The 14,895-nt window shown below is 42.7% G+C and overlaps 1 protein-coding gene across 4 annotated transcripts in view; it reads left to right on the top strand.

The window, feature by feature from the left end:
* Positions 1-14,895, top strand: part of sox13 (SRY-box transcription factor 13) — a 53,247-nt gene that overhangs the window by 16,707 nt on the left and 21,645 nt on the right. For 2 of the 4 annotated variants that reach the window (XM_080892242.1, XM_080892241.1), the window contains exon 1: positions 6,416-6,533. The exons of the other annotated variants lie outside the window; for them this stretch is intronic. In XM_080892242.1, the coding sequence (XP_080748368.1) occupies positions 6,451-6,533 (83 nt within the window). In that variant the 5' untranslated portion in view covers positions 6,416-6,450. Of the gene's footprint in view, positions 1-6,415; positions 6,534-14,895 lie in introns of those variants that run through there. 4 annotated transcript variants of the gene reach the window in all.

Genomic DNA, 14,895 nt, shown 5'->3' with positions numbered 1-14,895 from the left:
ATAAAATCAATGTGATGGTTATTAGCAAAGACGATATCTCCGTCCTCTATTGTCGGGCTGAAGAGGAGACAGACTCTTTTACTTGCTGATCTAATAGAAATAAACTAAATGTAGGTTTTGAAGCCTTAAGTCTCAGATCAAGCCAAACTAAGGTTTACTCCTGCTTCAGGCTTTTGCAACCAGAGTTTGCTCAGTTATTATGGTTTTCCAACTGTCCGTGATTTCATTTACCTGTGAAAAGCACAATCCTCTTCCTGTTTTGGTTGCACACTTGAGCCTCCATTTTCCCAGGGAATTTCATGTGCAGTTGGTACTGCTTGAATATAGCTGCCGCATTGGGCAACCAACATTTATTTTACAGTATAGTCAGCTAAAATTGTGATGTCACTATGAATCAAAGCACTTTTGACTCCAAGTCACATTTTAACCCTACTTTGGTAGATGTTATGCTGTCCCCTTCTACACACTTTATCTACGGTTAACCTCACATGCACGTCTTTGTCCTCTTGCTTTGAGGTGATGGTGCCCATTTACTAAGAAAGCAGCTGTCCCACTAATGTTTCCATCTTACTGATGTTAGGATTTGTATGGGGAGCTTGTGATGGGAACTGCAAAAACTAGTTATTCAGCTCTATATTTGGTTAAGATGGCATGGGTTACAGTTGACCATAACAACAACAATAGAAGGAGGTAATATGTGTTAACCCTCTGATCGCTAAGTCATGTAAACACTTAGAACAGGTCGATATGACCAAAAATATTTATCACGATATACATTTGAAAATTTGCGATAATGATATAACTGATGATATAATTGACACTAGACAAAATACTTTACAACTCCACAACTTTATTAGTGCAAAAAAAACCCCCATCAATTTATTTTCACTTAAACAAGCAGCTGTTTTTTATGTGCATTAAAGTTATATAAAAACGTAACAGTGCAAATTCCTTGCTGACAGTTTAACCAAAAAGCATTTCCAGTGGAAACTGGCCGACATATCCTCAGCATAACCATGTATAATATCCACAAAACTTAAAAAGAGGTTATACACACACAATACGGTAATATTATGTTGAAGCACAGTACGTATCACTCCACGAGGCTGCTGCCTACAATAGCCGTAATGCTCCGACAATCCATCAAGCGGTGCGGGTTCGTAGCTTAGCAAAGTTGTACTGAAACATTTGACAGATTTTCGAGTGCCGTGTACCACATAAAATCATTTCGAGGTCAGTAAACACAACCAGAATTCATACATAAGGCGCACGGGATTATAAGGGGCACTGTTGATTTTCAGAAGTGTGCCGTATTTTCCAAAAAACACGGTAATAACGACAGCCCGCTAGCATGCTCTACCAAAAATAGTGCTTTGTTGTGTATCTGATGGACGAAAGCCGCTTTCGCCCTTCTCATTCTCCGTCGCCACCATGCTTTTTCCACCATGTGCGTATGAAAACAAAGGCACTGCGCATGCGCATTTTATCCATATTCTATCGCGATATTTCATTTTCTTATCGTTGCCCAACATTATACCGGTATTACCGTGAAAGGTATGATATGGCCCAGCCCTATAAAAACTAAACTGTATTGTGGAGAAAGGCATCATGTACTATTCTGGGGAAAATACATAGTTTTTAATATGTCTCATTTAGAATGAGTGTTGACTTGTTGACTTAGAGGAACAATACAATAAAAACAAAGATGACATATTCTCATTGACTGGAGATTATTTGTACTTTTGTATTTTTCGGACAATAAAGCACACTTAAAATCCTTTAATTTTCTCAAAAATCGACAGTGTACCTTATAATCTGGTGTGCCTTATGTATGAATTCTGGTTGGGCTCTCAAAAATCTGTCAAAAAATGTTTTAGTATGACTTTGGTAAGCTACAAAGCCACACCTCTTGATGGATTGTCGGAAAATTATGGCTACTGTAGTCAAGAGGAATCTGGGTCCAAAACTCCGTCTGCTTCAGATCCTGAAGTCAAACAAACACTGAGAGTAAAAAGCTGTCTAAATTCTTTCATCTGTAATAAAATGATCAGCGTTGCTGCTTCACCAGGTGTAACAATTAAGTCTAACATCCAGGCATCCATGAAAACAGAAGTTATTCAATTTAACTGAGTTAGAAGTTAGCAGGAAGTTAGCTACATGTGCTACATGGTGGCTAGCTACACAGCTATGTTAGCATAGCATAAACACAGTGAAGCTTGAGGATGAAAGCCAACTTTTTTCCACTCGATAAAAATTAATGTGAGGGTTCCCGATGGTTAGGGACAAATGCAATCGCATGGCAGGATGCTGTAAACGGACCAAACTTCATTTAGGAGAACGACTGAGATAATCCATCCACAATACCAGGTTAGTCATTAATAAACTGCAACAACACGTGAACAGACGAGCTGCGAGAGACTTCAACATTAATGAATCAATGGTACGCAAGTGGAGGAAGCAGGAAGAATGAGTTGAGTAAAGTTTGACTTATCTGACTGTTTTGTTTCGCTTAATGCGTCTTATAATTCGAAAAATACAGTATGTATTTGCTGCAGCATTTAGTATCATATTTAAACTATTTGGCACTCTTGTAAGTGAAACTCTTTAGATATGCTATCTTAAATTTCTGATAGCAGAATTTTCCATTTCATGGTAAATTAGGAAAATGTTTGATGTCTACTTTGTACGAATAAATATAGGTATACTTGTGTGTCATTTCGTTTGATTAGCTCACAGCCAGAATATATTTCCCCATGAGTTTCTTCTACTGCAGGTTACTTCATGTATGCCACAAACACCATGAGCAGTGCATAGAATGATTCTAGTACCTCAGATTGTCAGGAAGTCTATTCAGGGGCCAGCAAGCAGACTTATTTTGTTTTTCTTGCCACGCTCATGGTGTGTGTATGAGATTTTCAATCCTCTTGCTTTCTTATCTGACATGCAAAACATTTTTTCTTCGCTCGTTCGTGCCGCTGCTGATTCTCAAATGTATTGTGATGTAGGGCTGTTCGATATAACGATATATATTGGATGACGATATAAAAACGTCTATCGTTTCATTTTACGCTATCGTTTGTTTCGTGGTGTCGCAAAATAAACTGTTTACAGCAATATTTTTTTCATCGTTTTGATGGTCACTGTAGTGGCTATATTAATTTCTTAAAGTTCTCTCTTTCTCTTATATTTTATATAACCACACTACAGATGGACAAGTGCCTGTTTTTATGCGTTGTCGTTAGCAACAACGACGGTAAAACCATCGCGTGTCCGCTTGTTTATGTTCCACATAAGCCTTTCACAATAAAGCTCAATATCCTGTTGAGACTTTTCAAAATACACTGAATCACGTGAAAGAGCAGATTATTTACGGATGAGAAGCAAAAAAGAGCCGTCAGGTGCTAAAAAATAAACCTTAGACTCAAACGTTAGAACAGGCTTTTTCCCCGCAGCACGCCGTGTAATAAATACTCACAAAGAAAACGGCGGCCGTTACAACTTATGTCTGAAAATGTATCGTTTCATGCATCGGTTAAAACACTCGACTCCAGCTACACGATGCAAAGCTGGAAACACTTCACGCAAGTTGAGCTGCCCGAGATTCACAGAATTTACAGAAAATGTTACATTTTTGTGATTTATATCGTTATCGGGACGATAGAATTCTTATATCGGGATATGAGATTTTGGTCATATCGCACAGCCCTATTGTGATGTGTTCCCTTCTTGTAACTATTTTCTTCCCTTTATTAAATATGGATTTTAAACTTCCAACCCAAACAGAGCTCAGTCTTCATACAATAAAGTTGCTTCACAGTGTACGAATTAATATGCATCTCTGCTAAATGTCTTCATTCATGTTGTGTCTCTTTACGTAACCTCCACTAAATCTATATTTGTTGCATTTGCAAGTACGAGGTGATGTAGAGATGTAATGGAATGGCGTGTGTGTGTGTGTGTGTGTGTGTGTGTGTGTGTGTGTGTGTGTGTGTGTGCTCAGTGCAGTGGGTGGACCCCTGAGGGGCAGCCCCTGAGCTGCAAGAGGAAAAGGGGAGTAAAATGTAGTCTTTGTGATGTCTCTATCACTCTATCACAGTGCGGGAGCTCCCAACACTGCTCTTTGTGTGTGATGAACTGACCAACGACCACAGAACAACAGCAACTTATCAGGCCTTATAGTATGTGCGCGCACACACACACACACACACACACACACACACACACACACACACACACACGCATTCATTGCACACTAAAAGGAAAAAAGAGAAACTTGAAAAAATTGGAAAACTGTGTGTGTATGCTTGATGAGGTTATTCTTTGGACTATGCACCATGGTTCAGTACTCTTGACATCAAAAGGCCAAGAGAACAGAAGAAGAGAGGGGAAGGAAAGAGGAAGAGAGCAAGGCTTTTGTGTCTCCAGTCCTAAGAGCTCATTCTCTAATGAGGCCCAGTCAGCAACACAAGGAAGCTGGTGTGTGTGTGTGTGTGTGTGTGTGTGTGTGTGTGTGTGTGTGTGTGTGTGTGTGTGTGTGTGTGTGTGTGTGTACCCACATGTTACCAAACCTCTCCAATATTTAAAAAAAATAAATAAATAAAAAAATCCAAGACCAAAACATACTCTCACAAATCTTTGAGACCTCATCTCTCAGCGCGAGCTTACAAGTGTTCAGTACAAGTGTTGTGTTGGACGGCCTTGAAATGTGATTGAAAAGCAGCTTTTGAATGTGAAAGCAGCCAGGTAGTGTTAAATAAAAGTGACTTAAACTGTTGGAGATCCAGAGAAGTAGAGCTTGAAAAGGTGTGTAAGTCAAGTAAAACTGTGTGCATGTTTGAAATTCAGGAGTTTAAAGTGTGATTTGCAATTGTGAGACAAATTGCAAAGGAATGCTCACAATAAGCTGCAGTACATGTCTTCGTTTTTTTCTTGCTCACCTGACATCATCCACTGGTTTCTAGAGTTTGAATTTTTCATCCTTAGGCCATTGAGATGTTTATTTTCTTTTTCTCAAGTCAGGGATGATTATATTTAGATGAGCGGACTGAGTGATAAAATTTCTGAAAACACTGCCATGCATCCATAAGCTGCATGAGTGCAAACTTTCTAGATACTCTGTACCTCACATCAAGTCATAATACACTATATGGACAAAGGTACTGGCCACTCACAGGTCATGAAACACGGCGTGTTTACGATGCACCTCAGCATAATGGCTTAATGGCTCACTTTGGCTGTAGTCAGCGCCTAATGTAAAGAATAAAGTAACATGCCTGACGGGACAAGTAGAACAAGAACTATTCTGTGCTGGGAAATAACTGAGTATCCAGTTCCTTTGAGGTTGAATCCCCACCAGCACCTTTAACTGTTTACGCTGACAGACACATGGCATTGCAGAGGTTCTTATTAACGACACATTTTCTCTTCACAATGACAAACATCATCACGTTGCTATATGGACCACATAGAACGGCTTCTTGTTATCTTTCAGGAGATAATTAGTGCTCGGAACAAAAGAGGGCAAGTAAAATCATGTGTGTCTCCCATGTAACCTTTGTGGAACATCATAAAGGTGCGTTTGCTTACTTGTATCTATTTACAACATAGTTGACTAAACATTGTTACCTCACTGAAGCTTTACTTATTTTCTTCAAAAAACTACTCTCGCAGCGCTGCCAAACTGGCTGATATTGTATCTCGCATCACACCAGAATTCCCTACATTTTCAGCTTGAGTGTGTCCGATCAGATTACCTCTGCACTATACACCACTGTGCACTTACGGCAACTAATTGTGGAGCTCCTTTCCCCACTTGCACGCAGGAGTCAGAGACCAAACTACATCCAACAATGTAAAATGAGAGGTAACAGTGAGGGAGGGGGCTTTATAATACTGCATTGTACATCAAAATGTTGAAATTTGTGCTTTATCAAATGATCTGATCACGATAAAGCAATCGGAGCTTTGATTAAAAAGTTTTTGGTAAATAGTAGGGTAAAGATTTTTTAAAGAATTTTTTTTTTTTTTGCTTCGTTTTAAAATCGTTTGCTTGTCTCTTTGATTCGTTGTGACCGGTTGCCTTATTCCCTTACCTTTACAACCACCCACCCGGCATTTTTCTGTCCCCCCACCCCTCCACCCCGCCACACATCCTGGAAATCATAAAAAGCCTAGAATAAAGCCGACTGTGTTCGAAAGTGTCTAAAGCCCGTGAATGTGCTTATCACACCGCAATCAAACCTGTTGGCTGGTTGAGGTCCGATCAGTGTCATGCACGTCTGTAAGCAGCAAAGGTTACCTGCAAACAGCATGCTAATTATGCAAACACGGCGGCTATACGATGGGATTTGAACAGGCTCTTTGTACTTCCCCTCTTGGGGGGGGGGGCTGGTCAGAGGTAACAGAAGAGTAGAAAAGACAGGCGTTACCGGTGAGGGAGAAACACTCACTATGACCTGTGTCAGCAGATCTCTTCCAGTTCTTCCAGTCAGGGAGCGCTGTTGGATCTCCTCACTTCCACTCTGCACTACCAGGTCAGTACAGACAGCTACAGAGGGTAGATGGATAGGTGAGAGTCCAAGGTGTGCTTGTGTAAGTGTTTGTGAACATCTTTTAATTCAGTCTTGCTTTTCCTTTAAATAGACACTGATCAAAGTAGGAGATGCATGTTTCTTTAAAAAAATGAATATGTGTGTTTTTAATGCTCCGTGTTACTAATGAAGCACAACCACTGACTGAACTGGTGATGTGGTTTGCTTGAGTAATGTTTTGCTTGACGCTCTTGCCGTGATAAGGCCGAGCCAGGCCCTGTGGGCACACTGGCTCTATAGCTGGTGCGGAACGCTAAATTGTTTTATCATCCCTAATCAAATAGTGCTAGCTGCAAAACATATCCACAAACACTTGTTTATACATTGGTTCGCACTTGTCTTAACATGACTGCACAGCAGGTTGGAAACTTATAGTGTGAGTTCGGTCATGGGACACCGCTGACAATTGAACAACAAGTGAGAAAATTTCCTGAATGCGATTGTTTTTCAGAGATGAAACTGGCTACGGAAACTCGTGCAGATCAGGGTCTGAGTTATTTTACCTTTTTCTTTGTTTGTTGCATTTTTTTTTTTTTGACCTGATAGATTCTTGTGCCTGAGCCAAGTATAAGTAAGTGATTTTGTGTTTTTGTTTTTTGCATTTGGCAGAAGGAACCTTCTGCCATTACAGCTGTCAGTCTCACTACCGACAAAGAGAATGTCTTTATTTGTTTATCACCAAGTAGGCTGCTTTAGATGTCTAACATTTTATCCTGCTGCTCGCTACGTCTATTGTGCATTCTGTGCTATTCTGCCTCAGGCAGCAGTTAGAAAGCGACAAGGACGATATAAACCCAGCAGCCTGCTCTTGTTGGGAGGGGTAAGGTGGAAAGAAAAACAAGCGGTGAGAAAAGAATAAAGAAACAAAGGAAGAAAAGAAAAGAAAGGGAGAACAACAGAAGGGATTTGCATTGCCAAGCCTCCTGGGGGGAAATGTTGGGTTTTACATGTTACAACTTGTTGGGTAACTGAAGGTTTTGTGTGAAGTGATTCTTGTGTCATGGGAAGTATAACGTTTCAGTGTTTTGAGTGCTCAAAGGAAAGGAGGCCATTTTTGTCAGAGGACAGAGGTATGCTCTCTCCCTGTCATTCTCCAGCCCCTCCCTGTCTGTTGTGGCGGGAGCGCTCAGCTCGCAGCGGGTAGTCCTGGAACAGCGCAGCCATGACTGTGGTTGGATAGCGAGGCCACTGTGGTCTGCTTTCAGAGGATCAACTCCCCGAATCCTTCCTGTCAGAGACTAATTACGTGTTTTGTCGAATGTGATCGTATTTTAATGACGCTAGAGCTAGGAATTATTAATTAATAACAAAGCTAGCCAGAGCTAGTGGTAGTTATCAGCTAACGCTAGGTCTGGCTAGCTTTATTCTAGTTTGTTTAGCTAGGTGGAATCATACGTCTCTTTAATTTTGGCTAGCAAAAACTGCAGTTGCTTGTTTTCTAAGCAGTTAGGTTAAGTTAATAACTTGCAGATATAGAAATAGAATACTTTCTTTAATATAATTATTTAATATTTTTGTCCACAAAGAAGAGCATGTTACCAAGAGATGCAACTTGCCACAAGGCAAAGTATGCAACTTCTCGGGTCTCCAGTCAATTTATGGTTCAGCAAGAGGAGCTTGCTCATAGTGTGTAGATAGTTAGGGATGGTCGGTCTGGCCGTCAGTGAACAAAGTATGTCGTTCAGCCAGTCCATGGGCTATTCTTGCTTGTGTCACTGTTGGTCTGTCAAACTGCTGAAGCGAAAAGTGACGTTCTAACATACAAAGAGCTGAAGTGGAACAAAGAATTAAACTATGCAAAGTGTCCACTGCAGCCACTGTCTGTGCTTTTCATGCTGTACTTTTGATCTTTAACGTCTTTTCACGCTTCTTCCTTGTCAACCAATCAGCATTTGGCAGACGCTTAAATCACGTTCGGAGCACTGCATGGGGGGACCCTGAGGGCCAAGAACCCTAGAACTCTAGAAGTACAGCAGTGGCATTGTGCAGTGTTCCTCTTTTTTAATGATCTGCCAGGCCTTTACTGCAGCAGCTTTCAGTTGCTGTTTGTTTGTGGGCCTAACCCTAAAGTTTAGTCATCAACAAGTGCATGCTCATTTGGGTTAAGATCAGGTGACTGATTTGGCCATTCAAGAATATTTGACTTCTTTGGTTTAATAAACTCCTGGGTTTCTTTGGCTGTATGTTCTGGGTCATTGTCCATTTTTATTATGAAACACTGCCCAATCAGTCAGACACAGTATGTCTCTGAACTCCTCAGAATCTGTTCGGCTGCTTCTGTCCTGTGCTACATCATCAATAAACACTAGTGTCCTGGTGCTACTGGCAGCCATGCACACCCAAGCCATTGGGCTTTGGACCATGAGCTGTTCCACGCCTTCTCCATATTTTTTTCTTGGCATCATTCTGGTAGAGGTTAACCTTGGTTCCATCTATCCAAAGGATATTTTTCCAGAATTGTGTGTTGTGGTGCTGACTTCATCGGTGCTTTCTGTCTTTCTCAGAATGTAACAAACGCTGTATCAATGCTGTATCAATTTCTCAGAAGGGTTTTTTTCTGTTTTCTCAGCTTAAGGGTCGATCGTGGCTCAAGAGTTGGGAGTTGGGAGTTGGCCTTGTAATCGGAAGGTTGCCGGTTCGAGCCCCAGCTTGGACAGTCTCGGTCGTTGTGTCCTTGGGCAAGACACTTCAACCGTTGCCTACTGGTGGTGGTCAGAGGGCCCGGTGGTGCCAGTGTCCGGCAGCCGGACAGTGCGCCCCAGGGTGGCTGTGGCTACAATGTAGCTTGCCATCACCAGTGTGTGAATGGGTGGATGACTGGATATGTAAAGCGCTTTGGGGTCCTTAGGGACTAGTAAAGCGCTATATAAATACAGGCCATTTACCATTTTACCATAAGGGTGGCTTGTTTCACCTGCATGCAGAGGTCCTTTGACCGCATGTTGTCTGTTCACAGCAAAATCTTCTAACTCAAGCACCACACCTCAAATCAACTCCAGGCCTTTTACTGCTTAATTGATAATGACATAACAAAGGAATTGCCCATACCTGCCTATGAAATAGCCCTAATTGTGCATTTACTTTTGGTCCCTTTAAAAAAAGGGTGGCACATGTTAAGGAGCTGAAACTCCTAAAACCTTCTTCCCATTTGAATGTGGGTACCCTCAAATGAAAGCTGAAAGTCTACACATCATCATGTCCATGTCTATTATATAACTATAATTGGAATATTTTTCAGTAAACGTGAAAAAAACAACTCTTGGCTGCTCTGAGGTCTGTTTCATTGTGATTTCTTAGCAGCATGTGGTGAGCGCCTATAAAAGCTGAATAACACCGTAGGTGGTTGAAAAACAGGCCTCAATCAGATAACCTTAGAAGAAGCCAGTGCTATTTAAGTCATGCAACACACCGCATATATACATGTATGCACAAGGTCAGGTTCCACGTAGGTGCAGTCAGTACAGATAGGCTAAGTGTGTGTTTAACTAGAGAGAGATGTGAAGGCAAGCGATAACCTGATAACCTTGACTGGTTTGCATTGTTCACCCTAAGGCACAAATTGTATTGTTTTTGAAGTACCTTTGTGCTTGTAAAAATGCTTGCACCTGGACGCACATTCCTCGCTGACAACAACAGTGCGGCCTTCTGAGATTCTGTGCATACCTCTGCACTTGGTGACACACACACACAGAGTATGTGCAGAGGCGTGTGAAAGCCACCTGTGGCAGCTCTGCGGTCCAGCCCCTGTGGAACGTGAAGGGAAGACCCAGGAATAACTTGCTGTGTGGGACTCAGCTCGGTATGTTGCCACTGCCGCCTGCGCACAACCCTCCAACCCCCTCTCTTCCGGCAATCAGCTCCTCGCCACCACATGGACGGTGACTGCTGCGGTTTTCGCTTATAACAGTTTCCCACCTCCATCCCTCCACAATCGTTCCTTCCCAACACCCTACAAAACTACACACCACAGCTGAAAGCAGACGTCAGACAGGATTAGGCTGATGAACAGTGTTGTGGGTTTGAAGCTGATGGTAACTTTTCCCAAATATGACAGATAACAAATGCAATCAGGCAGTAAAATTTGAAGCGCAATCACAGTTGTTGTTTTTTTAATATGAAAGATATACAAATGAGTGTGATATCATCTTTAAACCAAGAGTAATCAAACAGGTGGCAACAAATGAGTTCAATTGCTGGTGATCCCCCTGCTTGCAGGTGTGTTTATTGTGCTTTTTAGTTACCGTCAGCTGTGTAAATTAGATTTTCTTTTATCGCTTTGTGATTTGAAAACACAACGAGTCATAAATGCACACACATTCACACAGGTTTAGAGCCTAGCCAGGCAGGTGGGTTTGTGTTAAAATGCACCAACAACATTACTGTGTGTTTCCTAGAGTGCTGGAAATGTGTTTTTCATGTTGCTTGGCGTTGGCAGAGGGGCCGGTCAGGAGCTTCGGGAGTGTTCCCAGAGGGCCGCGTAACTGTTGAGCTGGTGTTCTCATAAACAAAATATGTTCATTAAACTCATCAGGTAAGTAAGGGACGTGTCTCACTTTACAGGGTTGACACTGCAGCCTTTGTAGAATTGCAAAGGGAAATCGCCCTCTTCAAGTTGGTCCAAGTTGTCATTATCCTTTCTCAAGAGGTCATAGGAATCCACGTCATCTGCTGAGAAAATTAAGTGTGGCATTTATTATCGACGAACTGAATTTATAGTTCAAGACAAATATCAATCTTTAAAGATTTTTTAATCTAGTTGTCAGGATTTCCTAAAAAAACAAGCTCATAGTAGTGAGTGAAATTCAAGTGTTTAGCTGTTTATTCTGCCAATTTCCTTGAAGATTAAATTAAACATTATTCCAGTAGACAAAGTATCTCAATAGTTTTCTGTGGTTATTCTTGCACCACATAATAACCTTAGATTTGCTTGATGTTGCTTGCTGGACTAGTACCAACTGCAGAGCAACTGCACCCATTGAGTTTTTCACCTGAATTATGCTCCGTTGCAGACATGTACAGCTGACGGCCAATTATTCATTCCTGTTATAGTTCTTTGAAATCTGCCACCTGGAGCGTAGTGTAGTTGGTGCATTGCGATGTAAATTATCTGCAGACAAGTCCTTGTGGTCTCAGGAAACAAACAGACTTCACGGACGTTCCTGCAAATGCTTGCACTCTCTATCCATTACTTGGAGCTAAAATCAGACTGTAAACAACTCTTCTGTGACCACATGGCAGCTGAGTTCGGTGCACAACGTTTCTACCTGTGTTTTGTAGCTTTTAACACACACACAGACACACAAACGCATGCATATACATCACTGAGGTTTGGAGTCTTGGACCCTGGCAGACAGGTGGCTTTGTTTGGAAACACAGTGTGCAAGCTAAGGGGGGGCACTAATCATTATTATGCTTTCCGCAGAACGGTGGCGCTTTTTTTTTTTTTTTTTTTTGCCATGTTCCTGAGTTGGTCGGCACATTCCGCTGGCATTGTTATCCGGCCTGTTTCCTGCGGCCGGCGGCTTTTGTCAGCCTCTCCCCCATTGTCTCGGCTTCCTTTGTTCCCCGGCTCCAACAATGGCTTTTTTTCTGCCTCTTTATATATATGTGCACTTTTTGCCCTTGTGTGTTCTGTTTGTTTTGTTCTGCTGTCTGCTGTGTTTTTCTTTCCTCCTGCTGTAGAGCTGGGAAATAACACACGTATGCACACAACCCTGAGTTGATTTGTTCAAGTTCACTCTGGTTCAAACCTCTCTCACTCAACCTGTCCCCTCTTCAGTTTTCTGCTTTTCTTCCTCACTGAGGCGTTGTCTGTCTCCCTCCCCTATAACCTCTCATTATTCACTGTCACAAACTGAGGGAGACACACACACACACACACTTTAACACAACCACCACCTAACTCTCAAAACTGAATTCAGGAGTCACCTTTTTTTCTTAAATTTACCACCTCAAAATTAGGGTTTCCTTTAAGAGGCAGAAATGTCACAAATTGATTTAGCTATTTGTAGCAATTATTAAGTTATAAGCAGGATATAAGAAAATTGTATCTAATTATGGAAAACCAATAAGAATCTTTTTTTTTTTTTTTTTTTTTTACAAAAGTCCTTTTTAAAATTTTAGATATGCTAAAACTTGCAAGAGTAATAAAAAAGTACATATTTCGATTGCTTAGAGTCAGGGTTTAGGGTTAGGGATATCACTAATGATGACTTAAACCTTGGAGGGATAATGTGAGGTACTACTGATGTGTAAGGCTGTCCTGATACTGTTTTTTGGGCTTGGAAGATGTGCCTGATGAGCATTGGGAGAGACTGGGTGCTGACGGAGGTCAGGCAGAATAGCTGATGACCGGTGACCGCGATGCTGGTCACCGGTCTCTCAGTGACGTCATCAGCGAGAGACCGGTGACCAGCATCGCGGAGCATGACGTCCGAGCGGCACTGAGGAGAGTGAACACAAGGAAAGCGGCGGGGCCAGACGGCATCACCGGCCGTCTGCTGCGCTGCTGTGCTGACCAGCTAGCAGGTGTGTTCACTTACATCTTCAACGAGTCCCTGGCGAAGTCTGTGGTCCCCACATGCTTCAAAAGATCCACCATCATCCCTGTGCCCAAGAACAGCAAACCCTCATCCCTGAACGATTACCGGCCAGTTGCACTGACCTCGGTAGTAATGAAGGTGTTTGAGAGGCTGCTGAAGAACATCATCTCCTCCTCCATCCCAGACACCACAGATCCGCTGCAGTTCGCCTACAGATCCAACAGATCCACAGAGGATGCCATCGCCCACGTCCTACACACCACTCTCAGCCACGTGGACAAGAAACAGGGTAACTATGTGCGAATGCTGTTTGTTGATTACAGTTCAGCGTTTAACACAATAGTGCCCTGCAGACTGTTCACAAAGCTGAGGGATCTGGGACTCAACAGCCGTCTGTGTGCATGGGTGTTGGACTTCCTCACTGGCAGAACTCAGGTGGTGAGGGTGGGCAGGTGCTTCTCCAACAGCATCACCATCAACACAGGAGCCCCTCAGGGATGTGTCCTCTCGCCACTGCTCTACTCCCTCTACACTTCAGACTGTGTGGCCACCCATGGCTCCAACACCATTGTGAAGTTTGCTGACGACACAGTGGTGTTGGGTGCCATCTCCAACAACGATGAGGCGGCCTACATGGATGAAGTGAAGAATCTGGCATCGTGGTGCCAGGACAACCACCTCCAGCTGAACGTCAGCAAGACCAAGGAGCTGGTGGTGGACTTCAGAAGGGGTCAGCACAGAGACTACAAGCCCATCATCATCAATGGAGCTCCAGTGGAGAGGGTGCAGTCCTTCAAGTATCTTGGTGTCCACATCTCCTCAGACCTGACATGGGCTGCCCACATTCAGATCCAGACCAAAAAGGCTAGGCAGCGCCTGTATCACCTACGACAACTGAGGAAGTTCAGGATCTCTCCAAAGATCCTCAGGATTTTCTATACAGGCGCTGTGGAGAGCATCCTCACACAGAACATGACATCGTGGTTTGGGAACAGCTGTGTGAAGGACCAAAAAGCTCTCCAGAGAGTGATCCGTACAGCAGAACGCTGCTGCAGGATTGCTCTCCCCCCGCTTCAGGACACCTACACCAGGAGATGCCGGACTAGAGCAGCGCAGATACTGAAGGACCCGTCCCATCCTGGCAACAAACTGTTCCAACTTCTGCAATCTGGTAGAAGGTTCCGCATCCTCCGGGCAAGGACAGAGAGACTCAAGAGGAGCTTCTATCCCCAAGCCATCCGTGCCCTAAACACACACACCCGCCCTCTCACATCATCTATAATTGACTGAGACAGGACTCTCTTCCAGACACTCTAAACCAAGGCACAATGTACACTTCAATTCCTTTAATTTTAAATATATTTATATTGTCTATCCTGTAAAATAGTCAGATGTCTATTCATATTAATGTACAGAATTCACCTGCTTGCTGCTACTACTGCACATTCACCCAGTGTATATACTATATGTCTGTATATATATATATAATGTTCTTCCTCTACACCCCCCCCCCCCCCCCCCCCCCCCCCCCAATTTTTGCACATGTCGAGGAGCGTGTCAGGCTACATTTCACTGTGTGTTATACTTGTATAACTATGCATGTGACAAATAAAGAACCTTGAACCTTGTAAATGTCACAAAACAAACAAACGAACAAAAATGAATATCCAAAACCCTAAATGGCAACCAAATGGTTTGGCTATCTGAGAGGTAGAATATTTGTGTGCATGCCTGTAAAAGTAACAGCAATCAAAATAATGGGG

This window comes from Rhamphochromis sp. 'chilingali', assembly GCF_963969265.1.
Source record: "Rhamphochromis sp. 'chilingali' genome assembly, chromosome: 9".
Classification (NCBI taxonomy): domain Eukaryota; kingdom Metazoa; phylum Chordata; class Actinopteri; order Cichliformes; family Cichlidae; genus Rhamphochromis; species Rhamphochromis sp. 'chilingali'.
Note: the sequence above shows the minus strand (reverse complement) of the source record. Positions and strands in the feature narration are given on the sequence as shown.